The sequence below is a fragment of the Pristis pectinata genome, chromosome 15, assembly GCF_009764475.1.
Source record: "Pristis pectinata isolate sPriPec2 chromosome 15, sPriPec2.1.pri, whole genome shotgun sequence".
Lineage (NCBI taxonomy): Eukaryota > Metazoa > Chordata > Chondrichthyes > Rhinopristiformes > Pristidae > Pristis > Pristis pectinata.
Window position 1 is genome coordinate 49,646,614 of NC_067419.1, and position 24,498 is coordinate 49,671,111.

Sequence of the window (24,498 nt, forward strand, 5' to 3'; positions counted from 1 at the left end):
GAGGCAAAGGGATAGTTGACGCAATGTTTGAAACCTGATATCATAGAACCATAGAACCATACAGCACAAAACAGGCCCTTCGGCCCACCGTGTCGTGCCATCCATCAGACCACCCTCACACTACCTAACCCCTTCCTCCCGCATATCCCTCTATCTCACGTTCCTCCATATGCCTATCCAACAAGCTCTTGAACCTGTTCAATGTATCTGCCTCCATTCCATGCACCAACCACTCTCTGGGTGAAAAACCTCCCTCTGACATCTCCCCTGAACCTCCCACCCATAACCTTAAAGCCATGACCTCTCGTCTTGAGCATTGGTGCCCTGGGAAGGAGGCGCTGACTGTCTACTCTATCTATTCCTCTCCTCTCAATATTTTATATACCTCTATCATGTCTCCTCTCATCCTCCTCCTTTCCAGTGAATAAAGCCCTAGCACCTTAAGCCTCTCCTCATATTCAATACCCTCCAATCCAGGCAGCATCCTGGTAAATCTCCTCTGCACCCTCTCCAATGCCTCCACATCCTTCCTATAATGAGGCGACCAGAACTGAACACAGTACTCTAAATGTGGCCTAACTAGAGTTTTGTAAAGCTGCATCATAACCTCGCGGCTCTTAAACTCAATCCCACGACTTATGAAAGCCAACATCCCATTGGCCTTCTTAACTGCTCTTTCCACCTGTGAGGCAACTTTCAACGAACTGTGAATATGAACCCCCAGATCCCTCTGCTCCTCCACACTGCCAAGTACCTTGCCATTTACCCTGTACTCTGCCCTGGAGTTTGTCCTTCCAAAGTGTACCACCTCACACTTCTCCGGATTGAACTCCATCTGCCACTTGTCAGCCCAGCTCTGCATCCTATCAATATCCCTCTGTAAGCTCCGACAGCCCTCCACACTATCCGCCTATCTTAGTGTCGTCAACTCTGTCTTTGACTTCAAAGATGCTGCCTGACCCACTGAATTCCTCCAGCAGCATGTTTTTTGCTCCAGATTCCAGCAGCTGCATTTTTTTGTCTATGAATTCTTGATCATACTATGTTCAGTTTTTGATTTTTACACTTCAAAACGTTTATATACATTGGCAAGTGTATAACAGTGCAACAAATTTGATCATGAGAATGTGCTGTTAGAAATATTAGAAATTTAAGCTCTACAGTCTGGAGAAAGTGGTTTTAAAAAGAAAAGGACGTAGAGGTACGAATTGTATATTTTGGAAATAAAAGTAGGTCAGGAGGGCTAGAGAGCATCAATTTTTAAGTTGGTCATAAAATTAAAGTAGGTTTTGAAAAATGAACATTCAGAATAATCTACCAATCCAGAAGAGTAGAATTAAAGATGCAATTATATTGTAATGTGTGTTACAGCATTAGAGGAACAAACTTCTGTGGTTCGTATTTTTTTCCAATTTTTTTTTTCTCTGCCATAAGAAGTTAATGTGAAATTATTCTTCATCAAATTAATAATTAACTTTAAGCCTTCTAAATTAGCTAGTTGTGACATAGTGAGATTTTAAGGGATAAGTGACTTGCCTTTCTTGCATTAAAAGTGGTCACTTGTATGTAGAGAACTGCTCCCAACCCATTTCTTGGAAGCATATTAGGAATATTAAGAACCCCATATTTTGAATAATGTTTCTCTAACCTTAACCTGGTTTGGGAATTTGATGCAAGAAGTTTTCAAAAAATTTTACTTGGGAAAGTTCAGTTGGTTAAAAGTTGATAGCTCCACACAAGATTGCACTTATTTGTCTTGGTTCTTGGAACACAAATTATTGCCCATTGATGTAAGGGTGGGCTGACAAAGGGAGGACATTGAAAGAATGGTCTGCATTCCATTGTCGTGCTGAAATTGCATTTGTCACCAGTTTATGATAAATAGCATTACATATTTTTGAAATGCAAACCCTTGACCCACAAAATCTGTGGTCCATGACTCGCCCACACTGTAAACTGGAAAATGATACTTGAGAAAAAACGTTCTTTAAATGGAAAGTAATAGCCAGATACAAGTTAAATCCTGCGTGAAAATTGTGCCGTGATTACAGTGAAGATTAGACCAAGATGCTCTTAAGCTATAAGAGCATAATCTTTTTTTAATCCTTTCCATAACTCTTGATCGAAATATTATTCAATTTTGTGATACAGGATGAGTTGGTGCAACTGAAGGAACAACTGGAGGAGAAGGACATTGAGATCAAGAGGCTGTTGTCTGAGTTGAATTGCAAAACTGAATTGGATGAAAGTGATAGTGGGGCTGGTAAGAGACATTTTTCTTTATTCATTCATGAAGAAAAACTGGAACTTTTAGTTTGGATTTTGAATAGAAAGTCTTTGTGTCCCAGAGGTCATATTCATTTGGGTTGACATTGATCTGTCTATAATGTGTGTTAGCATTTATCTTCCATTAAAGATTTTAACATTATTCATGTAATCACCTATTCCTACTTGTTCTATGGCACTTGTATCAGTATTTAACCCTTGTATTTCTTCTTCCATTTTTGTGCCAACTTAATATGTTTTTGAACCTTGAATACTGTTTTAATCTTTGCAGAGAATTTTTTTTTAAGTTTTACATAAATATTCAAATATTTTCATAAGCAGCAACAAGCATCTAGTTTTAAATTTACCCACTTATTTTTGTAAACTAACAGACTGCTCTTTCTTGTACCTGTGTTACATGACCTGTGTGAATTTCCTGCACAGAGGAAAGTTATAAAAAGAAGCTGAAGGAGAAAAGTAAGGCCTTGGTGTCTGTTCGGTGAATGTGTGACGGTTGTAGCTGTGTGCTTACAGTGTTGCTATGCCACCCCATTGCAGCAATTTGCATGTTCAGTTGAGAACCTTCAAAACCTACTGCCTTCATCTGTAATCTTTAGTTGTAACTTTGAAGTTGAGGATAAAATTAGCTAGTTGAAAAAATTTTGGGTTTATACATCCTTTAAACACATCTGTTGTTGGATGGTGGATTAAAGTAGTTTGAAATCCTTTAAATTAATATTAGTATGATGGGATGTTGAGGAAAGTGGGGATTCATTGCACAAGTTGTCTTCTGCTTTGGATGTGTTTAAATATGATCATATATAATTTTGAACAGAAATAACCAAACATAATTGAACTGATGGACTGCAAGTGCCTTTTCTAATACAGTGACCCCTGCGTTATAGGGGGATTTGCGTTCCTAGAAAATGGTCGGTATAGCGATTTTTCCATAATGGGAAGCTGCACCCATCTACATGTGCACCAAGCAGCACGAGTTGGGGAAAAAATGTGTATTTATCTACTTTATTCACACATTCTGTGAGTGGATTTTATTACGCATCTCAAATTTTTGGGAAGTGGTTTGTGGAATTTGTTACCCAACCGGCCGTAACGTGAGTGTCACCTGTATCGTACTTGCAGCATAAATATAGTTTAAATGCTAGATGTTGTAAGTAACATGCTAAAGGTTACAGATGAATCACAGTTACGGTTTTATACTGATTTGTTTTTAAATCTTTGCATGACTGCTCATTGCATTTCTTCATGTTGGAATTAATAGTTATTAGTTGTATCGCCCACAGGGCAGAAGTAATAATGCTGCACCATCAAAATAACAAACATTTCTGATGTTGGTTTTGTATAGAAAGACAATCTCAGTACATTATTTTACGAACATAGTCCTTTTTGACAGGCAATAGAGTTGGCACAAAGAGAAATGAGTTCACAGTGAGAGTTGTCACGAACCAGCAACAAAAGAAACACACTGAGTCATGATTCAGTGTTAAAAACTATTTTATTAATCACTACTTACGATAATACAAAAAATAAAAGTGAAAATGTTAGTATGTTAGAATTCAAAAATGTTAAACCTTGAACATTAACCCCAAAACTTAAACTCTTCGTGTGTGTGTGTGTGTGTGTGTGTGTGTGTGTGTGTGTGGCAAAGTCCCAAACTCCAAGTCCAGGAATGGTTCTTAAAGTTCAGTTCCGCAAGCCATAAGGTGAAACATGAGCAAAGGCTTCTTCAACAACCACCGTTGACTGAAGATAAGACGTAGATGTAGAGAGCGTAGGGAGAGTAAATACGAAATCCAAATGTTCCACGATGGAACCCAAACAACACTTCAGTGTTTACTCGGTAGTGACTTCCTCACCCCGAAAAGCATCCGAATCGTGGTCGTCCACACAAATACCTGTTTCCTTTTACAGGTCAGCAACAAAGTGAACTCCACTGGATTACTTCCAATTTCCATACATGGATTTCAGTGGCAGACACAGTTATTGTTTCTCATCCATCGATAGAGAAACTAGCAGGCTGGTGTGTCTCTCCCTTTTCTCTCTCTCTCTCTTCGACTGACTTCTTCAACAATGTCATTACGTCCGTTATCTTCTGTTGACGTAAGCATGCCACACACACACACACACACACACACACTATCTTAAAGGGACGTTCACTGAGTCCGTAACAGAGTCAAAACCACTATCTTTGTTTTTCAATTTACACTTACAGAATTAGCTAAATGTCCTTCTCTCGTATGGAGGCTCAAGGTCCTTCAATTTATGTTACATCTGCTCTGCCAGTTTTGAGAATTTCAGGGCAGTTGATGTCTTTGGATGCATTTTTAAAGTTAGGATCAAAGAATCAGGCACTGCGATTTTGCTTTCTGTAATCCAGTATCAAAAGAATTGCAAGTGCTGGAAATCTGAAATAGTCCGAAGATGCTGGAAATCCTTAACAGATGGGGCAGCATATGTGGAGACTGAAACACGGTTACTGTTTCTGGTTGATGAACTTTCATCAGAACCTAAGTCTTTTTCTTCTACAGATGCTGTTTGACATATTGAGGATTTCCAGTATTTTCTGCTATTATTCTGGTTTCTGTAATGTAACTCTTAATTTAACCCTTAATCAAGTATCATTCCATTCAAAACATTTTGTAGTGTTGTTCTTTCCTCCTCCAGTTTTTTCTTTAAGCTGATGTGTCTCTCTTGTGGGATAGGCTGTAATCACCACCCGGATCCTGAAAATGAATCAAAACAATCTTCTGCATATGTAATTTTTCTCTCTCTCTCCCACCTTAAATATAGATCTCGGTTGGTCAAATGTGCTGCCTTTTATTGAATTAGTGCAGGAAATCTTTCAAAATCTAAACTCTCACTAATTTTAATAATGATTCTGAGAGTTTGTCTTTAACTGTGGAACTTGCTGCTCTGTGTTACCTAGCTTGCTTTCTTTTTTGAACAATTTGGTTTTGGCAACTCTTCGTTCCAGATGTGCTGTTGACAGTGCATGCTATTTGGTAACAGAGCATGGTGACCTGTCCTCGTTTTTTTAAAGATTTCCTCCAGAGCTAAATGTTTTTTTTTCTACCATTTAACTCCATGAATTTTGTATTCTACTCCTCGTACAGTTGCATTTTCACTATTTTGATAAACTGAAAATATTTAATCTGTCAAGCCAACATCCCCCTCAAACCCTCATTCTTAATCTGTTTTATTTTTATACAATTGTTAAAATACTTGTATTTCAGCTAGCCTTAACCATTACTTTTTTAAAATTTTAGATTGTACAAACCTTCGTACTTTGCTGCACCCCTTTTTGCCTTCTAAGAATATAAATTTTTGCAAATTATTTAAAGATTGCCAGTTACCAATTGATCGCCTCGTTCTGCTATCTTTTTGCTGTTTTTAACTGGATCGCCTTAATCATTCAGAATTTTTCCTTGATCCAATCCTGCTGATTTGTCTTTGATTCTTCACATTCATTTACTGTTCCTGCTGTGATCCGAACCCTGCTGTGGTTAGCACTTCCCAATTGTCACCATTTCACCTGCTTGTACTCTTTCATCAAGTTTCCACATTGTGCAGAGATGTAGATATAAAATTGAAAGTGAAAATAAGTTCAGATTTTTTTTTTAAAAAGGTGCTGCTTTAAAGAATACATGTGTGTATAAATGTACTTAGTTCTGGTTCTCATCAACTGAAAACACACGTGCATCAGAGGATGAGCTGCTTGTGAATGCATATTTACTGCATGTAATCTAACATGTTTAATGTTTTTAATGTGCTTAAGGTTAAAGTACTACGTGACTTTATTTTCATTAAAGGAACATTCATCAAAACTGCCTTTTGCCTTTAAAGAATGTGGCTAATATATGTTCTATTAAAGCAAGGACGATATATGGCATGCCAGCATGGTTTTTGGAGATCATTACAGCATACAAACATAAAGTTATCATGTTGAGTTCTGTTCCTGATATTTTCAGATCTTGAGGTCCATAAAATGAAGAAGGCTGTTGAATCTTTGATGGCAGCAAATGAGGAGAAGGTAAGGTTTCTGAATTTGAAGATTATTTTGATTCATTCATGAGATGTGGGTAACTTCTGCAGGGTTTGATTCCCTTACCGAGTTGCCTTGGAAATGGAGGTATGTTACTTCAACCAGTGCAGTCCATGTGGGTGAAGCTGCCTTTAGGTAGGGTGAACTCTGTTCATACAGTAGGCAGTGGAAAAGCTTCAGGTTCTGTACGGATTGCAAAACCTAGCAGCCGGATGGTCTTGGTTTCAAATCCCTTGATTGATAATGTGACAAAAATAATTGTGAATTCTAACCCTTCACCAGTCCAATGGGAAATGGAGCCTCATTTCTCCCACTCTCCCCACCAAACCACTTCTCCACTGTCCATCATAGAGTGGACCCTCATCCCCTTCCCTTCCACACTGTTTTACTGGGGAATAGAGCCTCCCATTCCAAGCCTTTCACTTATTCTTCTCAGCAGATGGTGTCTGCCATTTGAGTGCTTTCTGGCGATTGCGATGCAAGGATGAAATCTGCCCTTTTTAAATGTGATACTTAAAAGACCAGCACACTGCAACTCAAAACAAGTCAGGTAATTGGCTAATACGGTTTGAGTATCATCTTTTAACGGCTACTTGGATTTGATGAAATTGCGTTGTTCAGATCGGTGTGATGAAGAAGAAAGTCCCAAATCATCAGGATCAGGACTACAGCTGAAATCACTTAGTTGGTCTTTAACAAAGTATTCAATAGTCACTGCTACACCACACTAAACCACCACTTATTTGTCTACATCCAATGGCAATCACTGCCCAATGTTTATTGCAGGTGTTGGGGGTAACTTTGGATTGCAGTCTGTAGCATATATAATCCTGGCATTTTGCAACAGAGCATATTTCATAATTTATGGTCCCTGATCTTCGCTATGAGTTTTGCCCACATGAAGGTATCTGTTTGAGACTGTCAGGTAAAACCTTCCAATATCTCTCCAACCCATGCAGGGGAAAAACTGCCTCTGGAGCTTTTGTACATTACCATGTTTTGCATGTATGACAATTGCTACGATATTCTTTTGCAGGATCGGAAGATTGAAGAATTGCGACAGTCTTTGAACAGATACAAGAAGGTGCAAGATATGGTGATGTCTGTGACACATAGTAAGAAAGGTGCACTGATTTTTGTCATCTGTAATAGTTCAACGATAGGTGTCCTGACCGTAATCTTCCAAGCATCAGCAGCTTCATAGGTGATACCCAAGGAATAGAAAATTGAAAATGTCACACCCTTGTTCAAAAAGGGGTATAGGGCAGTAGTGACAGACCAGTGACAGGGAAAGCTCTAAACAATAACACAGACAGAATTAGCAGTCACTTAGAAATGCGAATTGATTAGAGAAAGCCAACATGGATCTATTAAAGGCAAATCATATTAGATTAACAATAGTCTTTTGATGGTAATGGAGAAAGTTGATAAGAGAAATAAAATTAAATATATAAGGTCTCACATGTTAGGTTGGCCCAGACGTTGTAGGCACATGGGATCTGGCGAATTGGATCCAAAATTGGCTTTATGATAGGAGACAGAGGGTAATGGTGGAAGGATGTTCTCTGATTGGAAATCTGCATCTGATGGTGTACTGCAGGGACCAGTGTTGACCTTTGTTGTTTGTTCTATATACATATGACTGCAATGTGCATGTATGAGCTATGATTAGTAAGTTTGCAGATGACATGAAAATTGGTTGTGTTGTGGATAGTGAGGAAGATTGTCTAAGGCTACAGCATGATGTAGATCCAATGGAAAGTTGGGCAGAGTGTTGGCAGATGGAATTTAATCTCAAGTGTGAGGTGATTCAGTTTGGGAAACCAAATGGGATAGTACATATACAATAAATGGTAGAGTGCTAAGGATGTTGATAAGCAGAGACCTTGGGGTTCAAATCCATAGTTCCCTGAAAGTAGCAACACAAGTCGATAGGGTGGTGAAGAAGGCGTATGGCATGCTTGCTTTCGTAGGTTGGGGTGTATTGGTTTATTATTGTCACTTGTACTGAGGTACAGTGGAAAAACTTGTCTTGCATACTGTTCATACAGGCCAATTCATTACACAGTGCAGTTATATTGAGTCAGTACAGAGTGCATTGATGTAGTACAGGTAAAAACAATAACAGTACAGAGAAAGTGCAGTGCAAAGTCACAACAAGGTAGATATAAGAGTTGGGATATTATGTTGCAGCTTTACAAAACACTGGTTAGACCGCACTCAGAGCACTGTGTGCAGTTCTGGTCACCACACTGTAGGAAGGATGTGGTTGTGCTGGAGAGGGTGCAGTGGAGATTCACCAGGATATTACCTAAACTGGAGAGCTTTAGTTGTGGGGAGATTTGGATAGGCTGGGCTTGGTATCCTTGGAGTGAAGGAGGCTGAGGGATGATATGATAGAGGAGCATAAAAAAATTATGAGAGGCATAGATAAATAAGCTGCCTGGCTTGATCTGCCCCTCATCCAAACCCCACCCCCCACTGCTCTCAGTCCACCAATCATTTCTGGCCTCTCTCCCACCACTTCCCCTCCCCTTTATACCAGCAATCTGCACTTTGTCCTTATGCAGGGTTTTGACCTGAAACATCATCAATTCTTCCCCACCTACCCCACAGATGCTCCTCGAACCTCTGAGTTCCTCCAGCAGATTGATTGTTGCCCTAGATTCCAGTATCTGCAGTCTATTGTCTCCATTCGTGTCTGGTCTGCCAATTAGGTATATGATTACCTTGGCAGCACTTTCCTGCCCATGTCCACAGATGCCCATAATATAACGTGCAAAAATCTAGCTACGTCTGCCTTGAATATACTCTGTGCCTGAGACTCCACTGCCCTCTAGTGGAAAAAATTCCAAAGATTCACTGCCTTTTGGATGAAGAAATTTTTATCCTGAATTGCTGACTTGTCTTGAGACTGACGGCCAGAGGAAATGTCATCCTTGCATTCATCCTCCCAAGCCACATAGGAATTTTGTGTATTTCAATGAGGTTATCACTCACTCTCCTAAACCCTAAAGGGTACAGGCCCAGTTCACATGCTCTTCTCATGCAACACATCTGCCATACCAAGAATCAATCTGAAGTCTATTGCAAGAGTATCTTTCCGTAACTAGGGAGACATTCCTTCCACGTACTATTCCAGGTGCCATCTCACCAAGGCCCCATAATTGTAATATGTCTTTCAAAGCAATAAAATCCACATACATAACTGGGTGCCAAACCTGCACGCTAACCTTCAGTGATCTATATACAGCAGGTTCCTCTGAGCACCAACATTTTTCAATCTCCTGCCACTTTTTGGAAAAAAAACACTTTTCCTTTTGTTCTTCAAAGTGTATTACGTCAATTTTCCACAGTCACTTATACCTGTCTGTACCCCCCAGAAGCACCCTTCTATTTCCATTGTTTCAGTCAGTTACTCGGTATTGTCACATTACTAAAATTCTGCTAATGCTAATACTTGAATAGAGCCTTTAGGAATGATTTCACTATTCAAAACTATCAGTTCCAGTGTACTAAATATGGTATCACAGAAGGCTCGTGTGCAAGTTTATAGTTGCCAAGATCAAAGGCATTGGCACAATTTCATAAATTCATGACTGGCTTTTTGAAGCTGCTGCTTTATTAAAAACAAATCTATTCCCAGATTGAATGCCTTTACCCCTCATTGCACAGTCCGGTGTAAATGAGAGAAAAGCAAAATCATTAGTAAGAATGGGGAAAGTAATTCCTCCAACAAGAAGTGTGTATGAAATCAAAATATCACATTTGTCAAATGCTCAATATTTTATCTGAAGCAAAAGAAGGTGAGAGTGATGAAAGTCTCAACGGGGGATCTTCAGGAGTTAACAGCAGTGAAATACTGGAGATGGAGCTGGCTGCTCCCACGACCCCATCCCCTGAGGTCGATGGAGTGACTACAGTGGTGATGCCAGAAACAGTAAGTTAATTACATTCCAGTCTGAAACATTCAGGTTTGTTTTGTGCTTCTGTGAGGAATTGAAATGTTGCTTGCCACTAGCATGCCTTCCCAGTTGGAAGTGATATTTGTAAGGGAGCAGGACCTTGATTTCCTTCAGCAACTGTATCTAGCAAATAAATTGACCAACTTTTCGGGATAAAAAGAGCTAATACAACCGGGAGTATGGAAGTTGACACTTGAAAACCTTTTTTGAATAAAATAAAAATGAGATACTGATTGTATATTTGAGAGAATATTGGTCCCATCCAGATCAACTGGGAAAGTGGGCCAAGGAATGGCAGATGGCATTTAACTCAGACAAGTCCAAGATGTTGCATTTTGGGACCTTTTGAACCAGGTTAAACCAGGGTAGGGTTTGCACAGTAAATGGCAGGTCCCTGAAGGGTGTTATGGAACAGAGAGATCTATGGGTACAAGTGCATAGTTCCCTGAAAGTGGCGAGAGAGGCAGACTATGGTGAAGAAGGCATTTTGCACACTTGCCTTCAGAGAGGGCACTGAGTACAAGAGTTGGGACATCATGTTACAAATGTACAAGACATCGGTGAGGCCACCCTTGGAGTATTTTGTACAATTCTGGTTGCTGAGTTATAGAAGGGACGTCATTAAGCTGGAAAGGGTGCAGAAAGGATTCACAAGGATGCTAATGGAACTGAAGTGTTTGGGTTACAAGGAGAGACTGGATAGACCAGATTTTTTTTTCCCCCTGGAGCACAGGAGGCTGAGGGGTGACCTTCTGGAGGTATATAAAATCATGCAGTTCATGGATAAGGTGAATGGCCACAGTCTTTTTCCCAACATAGGGGAGCCTAGAACCAGAGGGCATAGACTTGAGGTGAGAGGGGAAAAATTTAAAGGGAACCTAAGGAGCATCTTTTTCCACACGGAGGGTGGTGGGTATGTGGAATGAGCTGCCAACAGAAGTGGTAGAGGCAGGTATAATTGCAATTTTAAAAGACATTTAGACAGATACATGGTTAGGAAAGATTTCAGTGGATATGGGCCAAATGCAGACAAGTGGGACGAGCTCAGGCACGCAACTTGGTCAGCATGGACAAGTTGGGCTGAAGGGCCTGTTTCCATGCTGTATAACTCTGTGATTCTGACACTTTAACATTTCTGCCAAAGCGTCTTGAAGGTGAGAGAGAAACAAAAAGCTGGAAGTTTCAGCAGGTCAAACAGCATCTGTGGAGAGAAATGATTTGTTTATTGCATGTTTACAGTAATTGCACTCATGGATGGGGCAGTGGACATCATCCAGTATGAAATGATGTTGTCCCACATTTGTTCACAGACCCACTGGCTGTATGGCAAAGCATTGGGTCACAATCATGCATTAATGGGAGGTAAACTGTAAAGGCTAATGTTATGTGAGATGTCCAAGTGGGTCATCAATGACCACATACAAGGAAGTATGTTGGAGGCTCGAATAGAATAATGTCCATGGGGCTGTTTTCCAGATTGTGTGGTAGCCAATCCAGAGGTAGTTGCACAGGCTTGGTCAATGAACAGGAAGCAATTGATGACCAGCAAGTATGAAGTAATGGGCTCAGAGGACACATGAATGTACAGAGGACACTGTGGGCTGATTGCAGGCAGTGAAGAGAAATCCATGGCAATTTAAAAGACTGGTTAATTTGTTAGTAAAATAGATGTAGGATGTTTAGTTTTAGAATTAAGTGCAGACTCTAGTGGCTGAAAGGATAGAACAGATGGCAGTGTTTATTTTTTGGCATTGGTAAATAAAAATAACTGAAAATTTCCACATCCTTTTCGAATGCCATTTAACCTGATTTGCCACAGAATCCTAATTTATAGAGCAGTATAGTGCAGCCAGGTGTCTGGGTAGCACGAGAGACACAGGAGACTACAGATGCTGAGATTTAGAGCAAAATAAAAACTGGAGGAACTCAGCAGGTCAAGCAGCATCCATGGTAGCAAGGGGGTGGTCAACGTTTTGGGTTGAGACCCTGCATTAGGTCCTGATGCCTCCACAGATGCTGCTTGACGCAGAGTTCCTCCAGTAGTTTGTGTTCTGCTCTGGGTAGTACTGATGCTTCTATTTCAGATGGGACATTAAACCAGCTGTGGGGCCCACCCATCCTTTCAGCTGTGTGTTTAAAAAAAAATTCCATGGGGTAATTTTAAAGATCATGGGAGTGCTCTCAGTGTCCTGGCCAATATGTTTGTCAATCAAAAATCACTAAGACAGCTTTTCTGGTCATTGTTACCTTGGGCACTCAACTCCCACGAATAGCAAACTGACTACTGCATTTCCTACATGATGACAATAATTACACTTCAGAAGTACTTGACTATAAAACATTTTGAGGCAAATTTCTTTCTATAAATGTGGTTACCCTGTTCATTTGATACATCAATCTAAAGTTGGATCATGCAGAAACTGAAGTACATTTAAAAATAGCTTTTCAAAATAACCATAATGAGTGCTGCTATAATGATCAATAAGTGACTTCATATGTAATCTAGTTTTTTAAAAAAAAATATGACTTGCTTTGTTAAATAGCATAAATTGGGATGTCCTTTTTGAAGGAAAATGTACCATGGGGATGTGGTCGATATTCAGGGATCTTATGCAGAATGTTAGGGATAAATATGTCCCGGTGAGGCAGAGAAGGAATGGCAGGGTGAAGGAACCGTGGGTGACGAGAGAGGTGGAATGACTTGTTAGGGAGAAGAAGGTAACATACGTGAGGTATAAGCAGCAAGGTTCAGACAGGGCCCGTGAGGAAGATAGGGTAGCGAGGAAGGAACTTAAGAAAGGGCTGAGGAGAGCTGGAAGGGGACATGAAAAGGCTTTGGCTAGTAGGGTTAAGGAAAATCCCAAGGCCTTTTTCAAGTACGTGAAGGGTAGGAGGATGGCTAGGGTGAAGGTAGGTCCGATTAAGGACAAAGGTGGGAGAATTTGCCTGGAGGCGGCGGAAGTGGGAGAAGTTCTCAATGAGTACTTCTCATCGGTATTCACCAGGGAGAGGGGTCTTGATGATGTGGAAGGGAGTGCTGGTAGGGGTAATGTTCTTGAGGTTGTTGATATCAAGAGAGAGGATGTGTTGAAGTTGTTAAATAATATTAAGACAGATAAATCTCTGGGGCCTGACAGGATTTTCCCCAGGCTGCTTCGAGAGGCTAGGGAGGAGATTGCTGAACCGCTGGTAAGGATCTTTGAGTCCTCGTTGTCTACGGGGATGGTGCCGGAGGATTGGAGGATTGCGAATATGGTCCCCTTGTTCAAAAAAGGTAATAGGGATAGGCCAGGGAATTATAGACCGGTGAGTCTCACGTCTGTGGTGGGTAAGCTGTTAGAAAGGATTCTAAGGGATAGGATTTATGAACACCTAGAGAATCATGGACTGATTAGGGACAGCCAGCATGGCTTTGTGAAGGGAAGATCTTGCCTCACAAGCCTGATAGAGTTCTTTGAGGAGGTGACCAGGAAGATTGATGAGGGCAGTGTGGTGGATGTGGTTTACATGGATTTTAGTAAAGCATTTGATAAGGTTCCTCATGGTAGGCTTCTTCAGAAGGTCAGAGGCTGAGGGATCCAAGGAAGCTTGGCTGTGTGGATTAGGAATTGGCTTGCATGTAGAAAGCAGAGGGTTGTGGTGGAAGGAGTGCCCTCGGATTGGAAGGCAGTGACTAATGGTGTCCCGCAGGGATCGGTTCTGGGACCTCTACTTTTTGTGATATTTATAGATGACTTAGATGAGGGGGTGGAGGGCTGGGTTAGTAAGTTTGCGGACGACACTAAGATAGGCGGTGTAGTGGATAGTGTGGAGGGCTGTCGGAGCTTAGAGGGATATTGATAGGATGCAGAGCTGGGCTGACAAGTGGCAGATGGAGTTCAATCCGGAGAAGTGTGAGGTGGTACACTTTGGAAGGACAAACTCCAGGGCAGAGTACAGGGTAAATGGCAAGGTACTTGGCAGTGTGGAGGAGCAGAGGGATCTGGGGGTTCATATTCACAGTTCGTTGAAAGTTGCCTCACAGGTGGAAAGAGCAGTTAAGAAGGCCAATGGGATGTTGGCTTTCATAAATCATGGGATTGAGTTTAAGAGCCGCGAGGTTATGATGCAGCTTTACAAAACTCCAGTTAGGCCACATTTAGAGTACTGTGTTCAGTTCTGGTCGCCTCATTATAGGAAGGATGTGGAGGCATTGGAGAGGGTGCAGAGGAGATTTACCAGGATGCTGCCTGGATTGGAGGGTATTGAATATGAGGAGAGGCTTAAGGTGCTAGGGCTTTATTCACTGGAAAGGAGGAGGATGAGAGGAGACATGATAGAGGTATATAAAATATTGAGAGGAGAGGAATAGATAGAGTAGACAGTCAGCGCCTCCTTCCCAGGGCACCAATGCTCAAGACGAGAGGTCATGGCTTTAAGGTTATGGGTGGGAGGTTCAGGGGAGATGTCAGAGGGAGGTTTTTCACCCAGAGAGTGGTTGGTGCATGGAATGCACTGCCTGGGGTGGTGGTGGAGGCAGATACATTGAACAGGTTCAAGAGCTTGTTGGATAGGCATATGGAGGAATGTGTGATAGAGGAATATGCGGGAGGAAGGGGTTAGGTAGTGTGAGGGTGGTCTGATGGATGGCACGACACGGTGGGCCGAAGGGCCTGTTTTGTGCTGTATGGTTCTATGGTTAAATACTATGTATTTGAATTGACTGGGAATTTATGCGTTGAAGTTCTTTGTTTGAAAGCTTGAGATTCATTCCTGTCTCAACTTTTGTACATACATTACCCACAGTAGATAGATTGCATTGGTTCTTGCTGTAGCTACACTATGGATGGCTTAAAATTTGGTATTTACTGGAGCTAGATACCAAAATTCATCCATCACTCCAGCATGTTTTGTCTAATGCAGTGTTGTGACTCCTGGCTCCCAGATGCAATTCACTCTTGCTTCTGATTAAAAGTTCTCCCAGCCAAAGCATGGTTACATTAAAACTAAGTTAAGAACATAGAACATTACAGCATAGTACAGGCCCTTTGGCCCACAATGTTGTGCTGACATTTTATCCTGCTCTAAGATCTATCTAACCCTTCCCTCCCACATAGCCCCCTCATTCATGTGTCTATCTAAGAGTCTCTTAAATGTCCCTAATGTATCTGCCTCCACCACTTATGTTGGCAGTGTGTTCCACGCACCCACCATTCTCTGTACAAAACAGTTACCTCTGACATACCCCCCCCCCCCCCCCCCCCCCCCCCCACCATACCTTCCTCCAATCACCTTAAAATTATGCCCCCTCGTGTTAGCCATTTTCGCCCTGGGAAAAAGTCTGACTGTCCACTCGATCTATACCTCTTATCATCTTGTACACCTCTATCAAGTCATCTCTCATCCTCTTTCTCGCCAAAGAGAAAAGCCTAGCTCGCTCAACCTATCAAGACATGCTCTCCAATCCAGGCAGCATCCTGGTAAATCTCCTCTGCACCCTCTCTAAAGCTTCCACATCCTTCCTACAATGAGGCAACCAGAACTGAACACAATACTCCCAAGTGTGGCCTAACCAGAGTTCTGTAGAGCTGCAACATTACCTCGCAGCTCTTGAACTCGATACCCCGACTAATGAAGGCCAACATGCCTTTCTAACAACACTATCCCTTGAGGGATCTATGGACGTAGATCCCAAGATCCCTCTGTTCCTCCACACTGCTAAGAGTTCTGCCATTAACCTTGTATTCTGCCTTCAAATTTGATCTTCCAAAGTGTATCACTTTACACTTTTCTGGGTTGAACTCCATCTGCCACTTCTCAGCCCAGCTCTGTATCCTATCAATGTCCTGTTGTAACCTACAGCAACCTTCTACACTATCCACAACACCACCAACCTTCATGTCATCTGCAAACTTACTAACCCACCCTTCATCAATGTGCTTTGTCACATCCTCAAAGAATTCAATCAGGCTCATGAGGCACAACCTGCCCCTCACAAAGCCATGCTGACTGTCCCTAATCAGCCTATGCTTCTCCAAATGCCCATAGGATTCTCCAAGAATCTTCTCCAGTAATATGCCCACCACTGAAGTAAGACTCACTGGCCTGTAATTCCCAGGGTTATCCCTACTCCCTTTCTTAAACAAAGGAACAACATTTGCCACCTTCCAATTATCTGGCACTACTCCTGTGGCCGGTGAAGATGCAAAGATCATCGCCAAAGGTGCAGCAATCTCTTCCCTCACTTCCCAAAATAACCCTAGATATATCCTATCCAGCCCCAGTGACTTATCTATCCTAATGTTTTTCAAAAGTTCCAGCATATCCTCTTTCCTCACGTCGACAGGCCCTAGCGTATCAGCCTGTTATACGCCATCCTCACAAACGTCAAGGTCTCTGGTGAATACTGAAGCAAAGTATTCATTAAGGACCTCTCCTATCTCTTCTGACTCCAGGCACATGTTTCCTCTTATCCCTGATCAGTCCTACCCTCACTCTAGTCATCCTCCTATTCTTAACATGTGTAGAACACCTTAAGGTTTTCCTTAATCTTACTCAGCAAGGCCTTCTCAAGCCCCCTTCTAGCTCTCCCAAGTACATTCTTTCCTCTTGGCTACCTTGTAACTCTCCAGAGCTACGTCGGATCTTTGTTTTTTAAACCTTAGGTAAGCTTCTTTCTTCCTCTTGACAAGATGTTCTATGTCACTTGTCAACCACAGTTCCTTCACTCTACCATCCTTACTCTGCCTCAATGGGACAAACCTATCCAGGACCCCATGCAGGTATTCCCTAAACAATTTCCACATTTCCGCTGTGCACTTCCCCAAGAACATCTGTTCCCAATTTACACTCCCAAGTTCCTGCCTAATAAGATCTAATTCCCCCTCCCCCAGTTAAATACTTTCCCATACCATCTGCTCCTATCCCTCTCCAAGGCTACGGTAAAGGTCAAGGAGTTATGGTCACTAAAATGCTCTCCCACCGAGAGATCTGAAACCTGATCAGGCTCGTTGCCTAGTACCAGGTCCAGTCCGGCCTCTCCTCTAGTCAGCCTGTCCACATACTATGTCAGGAATCCTTCCTGTACACACCGAACAAACTCTGTCCCATCTATCCCCTTTGCACTAAGGAGGTGCCAATCAATATTAGGGAAGTTGAAATCACCCATGACAACAACCCTGTTATTTTTGCACCTCTCCAAAATCTGCCTCCCGATCTGCTCCTCAGCGTCTCTGCTGCTATTGGGGTGTCTCTAGAATACTCCCAGTAGAGTGATCGCTCCCTTCCCATTCTGACTGCCACTCACACTGACTCAGTAGACGATCCCTCCAGGAGATCCTCCCTTTCTACAGCTCTGATACTGTCCCTGATCAGCAAAGCCATGCCCCCACCTTTTACCTCCATCCCTGACCCTTTTGAAATATCTAAACCCCGGAGTATCCAGCAGCCATTCCTGCCCTTGTGACAGCCAAGTCTCTGTTATAGCCACCACGTCATAGTTCCACATACTTACCCACGCTCTAAGTTCATCAGCCTTGTTCCTGATACTTCTCGCATTAGACACACTTCAGCCCATCCAACTGACTGCAACTTTACCCTTTTCGGCTGCCTCTCCTTCCTCAGTCTTTCTGCATGCTGCATCTACTTGTACAATATATGTACCAACCTCTGACCTATCACTTGGGTTCCCATCCCTCTGCCGAACTAGTTTAAACCCTCCCCAACAGCTCTAGCAAACCTGTCTGCAAGAACATTGGACCCCTCCAGTTCAGGTGTAACCCATCCCTTTTGTACAGGTCGTACGTTCCCCAGAACAGATCCCAATGATCCTCAGATCTTTAACCCTGCCCCCTGCACCAATTTCTCAGCCACACATTCATCTGCCAAATCATCCTTTTCTTACCCTCACTGGTGCGTGGCACAGGCAGCAATCCAGAGATTACTACTCCTGAGGTCCTGCTTTACAGCTTCCTACCCAGCTCCCTATATTCCCTCTTCAGGACCTCATCGCTTTTCCTACCTATGTCATTGGTACCAATCTGTACCACAACCTCTGGCTGTTCACCCTCCCCCTTCAGAATGCTGTGGGCCTGATCTGAGACGTCCCAGACCCTAGCACCAGGGAGGCAATATACTATCCGGGAGTCTCTATGATGTCCACAGAATCTCCTGTCTGCACCCCCCCCCCCCCCCCCGCCACCTTACTATGGAATCCCCTATCACTACCGCCCTCCTCCCCCTTCCCTTCTGCGCCACATAACCAGGCTCAGTGCCAAAGACGGCTTTCCCCTGGTAGGTTGCTGTCCCCAACAGTATCCAAAGCAGTATACTGTTATTCAGGGGAACGGCCACAGGGGTTCTCTGTACTACCTGCCTATTCTCCTTCTCCTGACAGTGACCCAGCTACCTGCCTCCTGAAGCTTAGGAGTGACTGCCTCCCTGTAGCTCTTATCTATAAACTTCTCATTCTCTCGTAGGAGCCGAAAGTCATCCAGCTGCAGCTCCAGTTCCCTAACACTGTCTGTAAGGAGCTGCAGCTGGATGCAACTCAAGCACATGTAGCTATCAGGGAGACAGGAGGTGTCTCAGAACTCCCACATCTCACAAGCTGAACAGACCACTCACCCTGGCACCATTGCAACTACTCTGGTCTGGCACTAAAGGAAAAATCAGAGAAAGAAAGAAACTTACCAGAGACTTGCCTTAGCCTCTGCCTCCTCTCGCTGAAGCCTCTTGAGATAAAACCTCAAGTGCTCCACTCTAACCCTGGTCCACTCACACAATGACCACTCCACTTGTACCTACCTTCCTTTTATTCGCTGTTGTTAATCAACCAGTCAACTGGTAACAATTTGCAAATGTGCCTCTTTTAGCGTCTTGCAGGGTGAAACTCTCAAGCACACGCACAGAGACTCACCTCTTTTCAAAGCTCCTGCTCCAAAAAAAAATTTGTCTGAAGAAACTTAAAAGGATAATTATAGTAAATGGGTAGGTGACTCCAGAATATTTTACTTATAATAGTTTTAACAAAAGTACTGGAGAAATTAGCAAAACCAAGATGTATAGTAAGATTTGATGCAAAGCCAGTAGCCTAAAAGTAAGTCCTAAATTAGAGAGATTTCTTATGGTGGAGGACATGCATTTGAGGTGAGAGGGGAATGGTTAAGGGATATGTGCAGGACAAGTGTTTTCACACAGTGGTGGGTGCCTGGAACGGGCTGCCAGGGGTGGTGGTGGAGGCAGATCCAATAGTGGCATTTAAGAGGCTTTTAGATCGATACATGAATGTGCAAGGAATGGAGGGATATGGATCATGTGCAGGCTGAAGAGATTTCACTAGTTTTGGCACCGTGCTTGACACAGACATCATGGGCTGAAGGGCCTGTTCCTGTGCTGTGCTGTTCTGTCTCTTCCCAGTTTAATTTTGTACATTGTCATTATTGTGTTTACAGCTGATTTTTAAATTTAAATTTTTTAAATTTTATTTACAGCATGGTAACAGGCCCTTCCAGCCCAACGAGTCCGCGCCACCCATTTTAAACCCCCAAATTAACCTATCCGTACGTCTTTAGAATGTGGGAGGACACCGGAGCACCCGGAGGACACCCACGCAGACATGGGAGAACGTACAAACTCCTTACAGACAGTGACGGGAATCAAACCCTGATCGCTGGTGCTGTAATAGCATCGCGCTAACCGCTACACTACTGTGCTGCCCCAAAATGTCTATTATGTCCTAATTTCTAAGGAAAGCACCACAGACCTAGCTAAAAGAATGTACTGGATGAAAAGTGAATGATGATTTAATAATTGTGTTTTAGGAACCAGTTCAAATCCACACCAGCGTCCTACAGGTACCTATACCAATAGTGGCTTCAACTCCCAAGGGCCGTGCTGAACAGGTGGATAAGAAGATGGAGCCTGAAGTTGAAACGAAACCTGACATTTGGTAACAGCGTTTTCCTTTGATTATCTGATGAGATAGTACAGTGTAACAGCAAAGTGTAGAGGCTCTGGTTGGCTTCCTGTATGTGATGGTGTGTTTGAGTACTGTGACTAAAGTCAGCAGATGGTTCATGCAATCTACTGCGATATTTGAAGGCTAATTTGAGTACCTAACAAAATTGTAGGTAATCTGGTAGTTCCAACATTATAGGACAGGATTAATTGGTGGTTGTGAAGTGCAATTTCCTTTGAAGTATTTACAACGACTTTGATGCTTTAGTGGACTTAAAGGTGGATGAATCCCCAGGATCAGATGGGATTTAATCCAGGCTGCTACAGGAGGCAAGGGAAGAGATTGCTGGAACTCTAGTTGAAATTTTTAAATCTTTGCTGGACACAGTTGTGTTACCTGATGATTGGAGGATGACAAATGTCCTAACCTTTTCAGGAAAAGCCTAGTAACTATAGACCTGTGAGCCTGACATCAGTGGTAGGGAAGATACTGGAAAAGATTCTGAGGAGGACGACTAATGGTCACTTGGAAAGGCAGGGACTAATCAGAGACGGCTAATATGGCTTTGTCAAGGGCAGATCCTGTCTGGCAAATTTGATTGAATTCTTTGAAGACGTAACAAAGTACATTGATGAGGACAGACCACCAGATATGAGTTACGGACTTCAGTAAGGCCTTTGATCAGGACCTACAAGAGAGACCTGATTCAAGAGGTTAGGACCCATGGGATGCAGGGCAAGTTAGAAGACTGGATCCAAAATTGGCTTGGCACTAGAAGACGGTGATGTAGAGGGTTGTTTTTGCAATTTGGTGACTAGTGGTGTACCACAAGGATCGGTGCTAGGACCCTTGCTGCTGGTAATATACCTGAGTGACTTGGATGTGGAGTAGGAGGCATCATCAGTAAGTCTGCAGATGATATGAAGGTTGGCAGAGTTGGTAGTATAGAAGGTAGATTTAGGCTGCAGAGAGATGGCAATATGTTGGTGAAGTGGGCTGAGGATTCCAGATGGAGTTCAATTCTGACAAATGTGAGATGTATTTTGGGAGGACTAATGAGGCTAGGACAGCAGGAAACTTTTCCTCATGGCAATGCAAGTAGATAGGGCAGTAAAGAAGACATATGGCATGCTTGCCTTTGTTGTTAGGGTGTAAGAGTCAGGAAGTCACATTGCAACTACATAAAACTTTGTTTAGACTGCACTTGGAGTATCGTGTGCAGTTCTGGTTGCCCTATTACAGGAAGGATGTGGAGGCTTTGGAGAGGGTGCAGAAGAGGTTTACCAAGATGGTTGAAAAACACTATGATGCTGGAGGAACTCAGCAGGCCAGGCAGCATCCATGGAGAAAAGCAGACGGTCAACGTTTCACCACCTTGGTATCACCACCTTCTGCCCACCCTGCCTCCCCTCTTTTGTCCACCTATCACATCTCTGCTTTTCCCTCTGATATATTGGTCTTCCTCTTTTCCTATCTTCAGTCCTGACACGAAACATTGACCGCCTGCTTTTCTCCACAGATGCTGCCTGGCCTGCTGAGTTCCTCCAGCATCATAGTGTTTTTCATCTAGATTCCAGCATCTGCAGTCCTTTGTTTCTCTTTACCAAGATGGTGCCTGGATTAGAGAATTTGAGCTAATGGGAGAGGTTGAACAAACTTGAATTGTTTTCTCTGGAGTGTCTGAGGCTGAGGGAAGATCAGATAGAAGTTTATAAAATGATGAGAGGCATCAGTAGGATAGATGGCCAGAATCTTTTTCCCAGGGTAGGAATGTCAAATACTGGAGGGCATAGTTTTAAAGTGATGGGGAAAGTTTAAAGGAGATGTGTGGGTCAGTTTTTTTTACACACAGAGTGGTGGGTGCCTAGAACACACTGCCAGAGGTGGTGGTGGAGGCAGATACAATAATGGCATTCAAGAGGCTTTTAGGTAAGCATGTGAATATGCAGGGAGTGGAGGGATATGGATTATGTACAGGGAGAGGGGGTTAGTTTAATTTGGCATTATGGTTGGTATAGACATCATGGCCAAAGGGCCTGTCCCTATGCTGTACTGTTCTATGTTCTATATCAAAAGTAGATAAAACTTGATGACATAAATTCAGAGTGGGGGGTAAGAGATTTAGAGGGGATCTGGGGAAACCACCTTTACCCAGAGAGCTGTGAGTACTTAGAACACACTGCCTGAGAGAGTAGTGGAAGCTGGGTCACTGACAGCATTTAAGAACTGTCTAGATGAGCACTTAGAATCGCTTGGGCTACGGACCTAGTGCTGGGAGATGGGATTAATACAGAAGGGTGGTCACTGGTCAGTGTAGAAGAGCTGAGCCGAATGTTTGCACACTGTACGATTCTGTGACTAGTTCATAACATGTAACCAGGTGTAAATTTATATTTTTCCTACAGTGAAATACAACCAAGTGACATCTCTTCATTAGTTGAAGAAACTGTCATATGTGACAGTCCCATGTAAGTATGAGGCAAGCAAAGAATTATTTTACATCAGTCTTGTTAATCTATTGACTTAACCATTTTTTTTCTAAATGACATTTTTTTCATGTTTGTTACTCTCTGAAAACTGTGCAATGATATGCTGTCAAATGGGGCTCATTTAGCAAAGTTTGAGATTCTGGTTACATAAGACTGTAAGAATTAGCAGCAGGACTAGACCATCTGGCCCTTTGAGCCTCCTTCCTCATTCATCACAATTGTGGCTGATTTACTCCCTCAACTATCCCCATATCCCTTCACTCCTGTAATATCTAGAAATCTACCAACCTCTGTTCTGAATGAACTCAATGACTGAACCTCTATAGCCCCTTCAGGGCAGAGAATTCCAAAGATTCCTCACTCAAATCTCAGCCCTGCATGGCCTAACCCTTATTCTGAAACTGTGATCCCTGGGTCTAGACTCCTCAGTCCAGGGAAGCAGCATTCCTTCATCCATACTGTTGAGCCCTTTACAAAGTTTGTACGTTTCTGTGAGATCTCCTAAATTTTAGGGAATATAGGCCTAGTCTACTCAACCCATCCTCATAAGTAGAGATATTCCACTAGGTGCACATTCCACATTCAAGCTTCTCATTACTGCCTAAAGATGGTCTTCAACATGGAGAGTGTTCTCGGAGTTTCCTGATTTAGGCTGGTTAGCCTCTGTGCATCTTAAAACATGTTGCCAACTTCCTTTCTCAAAAGTTTGGCACTGCAACACAGCTCAGGTGTAATCATGGTGAACTTTCACTCTTCAGAGGAGAGACAAGAAATTATTTTGTGCAATGAATTAATGATCTAGATTGGTCTGCCTGACAGAGCTGTAAAAACCTATTCAATCCTACCTCTCAAAAGGAAAATGGATAAACACTTGAATTGGAAAAAATAATGACAGGTCCCTGGGGAAAGTGCTGGGAATGATAGTATTCCAAAGAGCAACTCTGGGCTGAATGCTATATGAATGAGTTCTCTACTTGCAAATGAACAATGCCCTGTACAGATCTAAGCTAAAATTTGGAAAAACATGACGAAAACAGTTCCAAAGCAGAACCCACCATTCTCCATAGTCAATATAAATACATTTTTAAAATTCCATTTAATTTCTCATTGGGGTCCTCATTTAATTCTCCAATGAATAATAGACCACATTCAGTCAATAAATGCTTCAAGTCCTAAAGGGATACGGGACGAGGGTGAGAATATGGTTTTCTCAGAGGGCCAAATGGCCTACTCTTGCTCCTATTTTCTTTGCTTCTACTTTTGTATATTCTTGGTTTCTCTTGTTACCTTCAAATGCCAGAAAACTGTTCTCCATAAGTTAGGAAGCCATGTGCATTTACTTTGAAGCAATGAAATAAATTCCCTAACATCTTGTTGCAGAATATCAGATGTGCACAAGTCTGGTAGTCAGGAGAACCTGAGAATGGAGGAGGAGAACAAGGTTTGTTTGTTTAACATATGCTTGAGAATTGAAATGTTAATCACTGTAGCCCTATTCAGCTGTGCTGAACTGTTGTAAAATTCATTACTCTTTGCCTTTGAACAGAAATCCTTGGAACCTGCCCAACAGAGTGCATTAGAGGTACGTCTCCAGTATCGCATGAAATTTTTGGAAGAGATGTGTATCTCCTGATTTAGAGGGACAGCACTTTGATTTCAGTCATTATCTTTACAATGAATGCACTTGTACTTTAAACATTCACAAGTAATTTCTAGTCTGCTTTGTTGATGCTATTTTGCACCCATTTCAACAATGTGGTAGCATTTTCTCTTATTCTAATT

The 24,498-nt window shown here is 42.4% G+C and overlaps 2 protein-coding genes across 8 annotated transcripts in view; one reads left to right on the forward strand and one right to left on the reverse strand.

Moving 5' to 3' along the window:
• LOC127578273 (NADH-cytochrome b5 reductase 3-like) overlaps positions 1 to 24,498 on the reverse strand; it is a 644,669-nt gene that overhangs the window by 567,711 nt on the left and 52,460 nt on the right. The gene's annotated exons all lie outside the window — the stretch shown is intronic.
• ppfibp1b (PPFIA binding protein 1b) overlaps positions 1 to 24,498 on the forward strand; it is a 165,049-nt gene that overhangs the window by 112,169 nt on the left and 28,382 nt on the right. For 4 of the 7 annotated variants that reach the window (XM_052030068.1, XM_052030070.1, XM_052030072.1 and 1 more), the window contains exons 8-16: positions 2,152 to 2,263; positions 2,710 to 2,742; positions 6,252 to 6,313; positions 7,362 to 7,449; positions 10,123 to 10,265; positions 20,091 to 20,218; positions 22,633 to 22,695; positions 24,097 to 24,157; positions 24,263 to 24,298. In XM_052030068.1, the coding sequence (XP_051886028.1) occupies positions 2,152 to 2,263; positions 2,710 to 2,742; positions 6,252 to 6,313; positions 7,362 to 7,449; positions 10,123 to 10,265; positions 20,091 to 20,218; positions 22,633 to 22,695; positions 24,097 to 24,157; positions 24,263 to 24,298 (726 nt within the window). The remainder of the gene's footprint in view (positions 1 to 2,151; positions 2,264 to 2,709; positions 2,743 to 6,251; positions 6,314 to 7,361; positions 7,450 to 10,122; positions 10,266 to 20,090; positions 20,219 to 22,632; positions 22,696 to 24,096; positions 24,158 to 24,262; positions 24,299 to 24,498) is intronic. The other 3 variants (XM_052030073.1, XM_052030074.1, XM_052030071.1) reach the window with 1 other exon arrangement.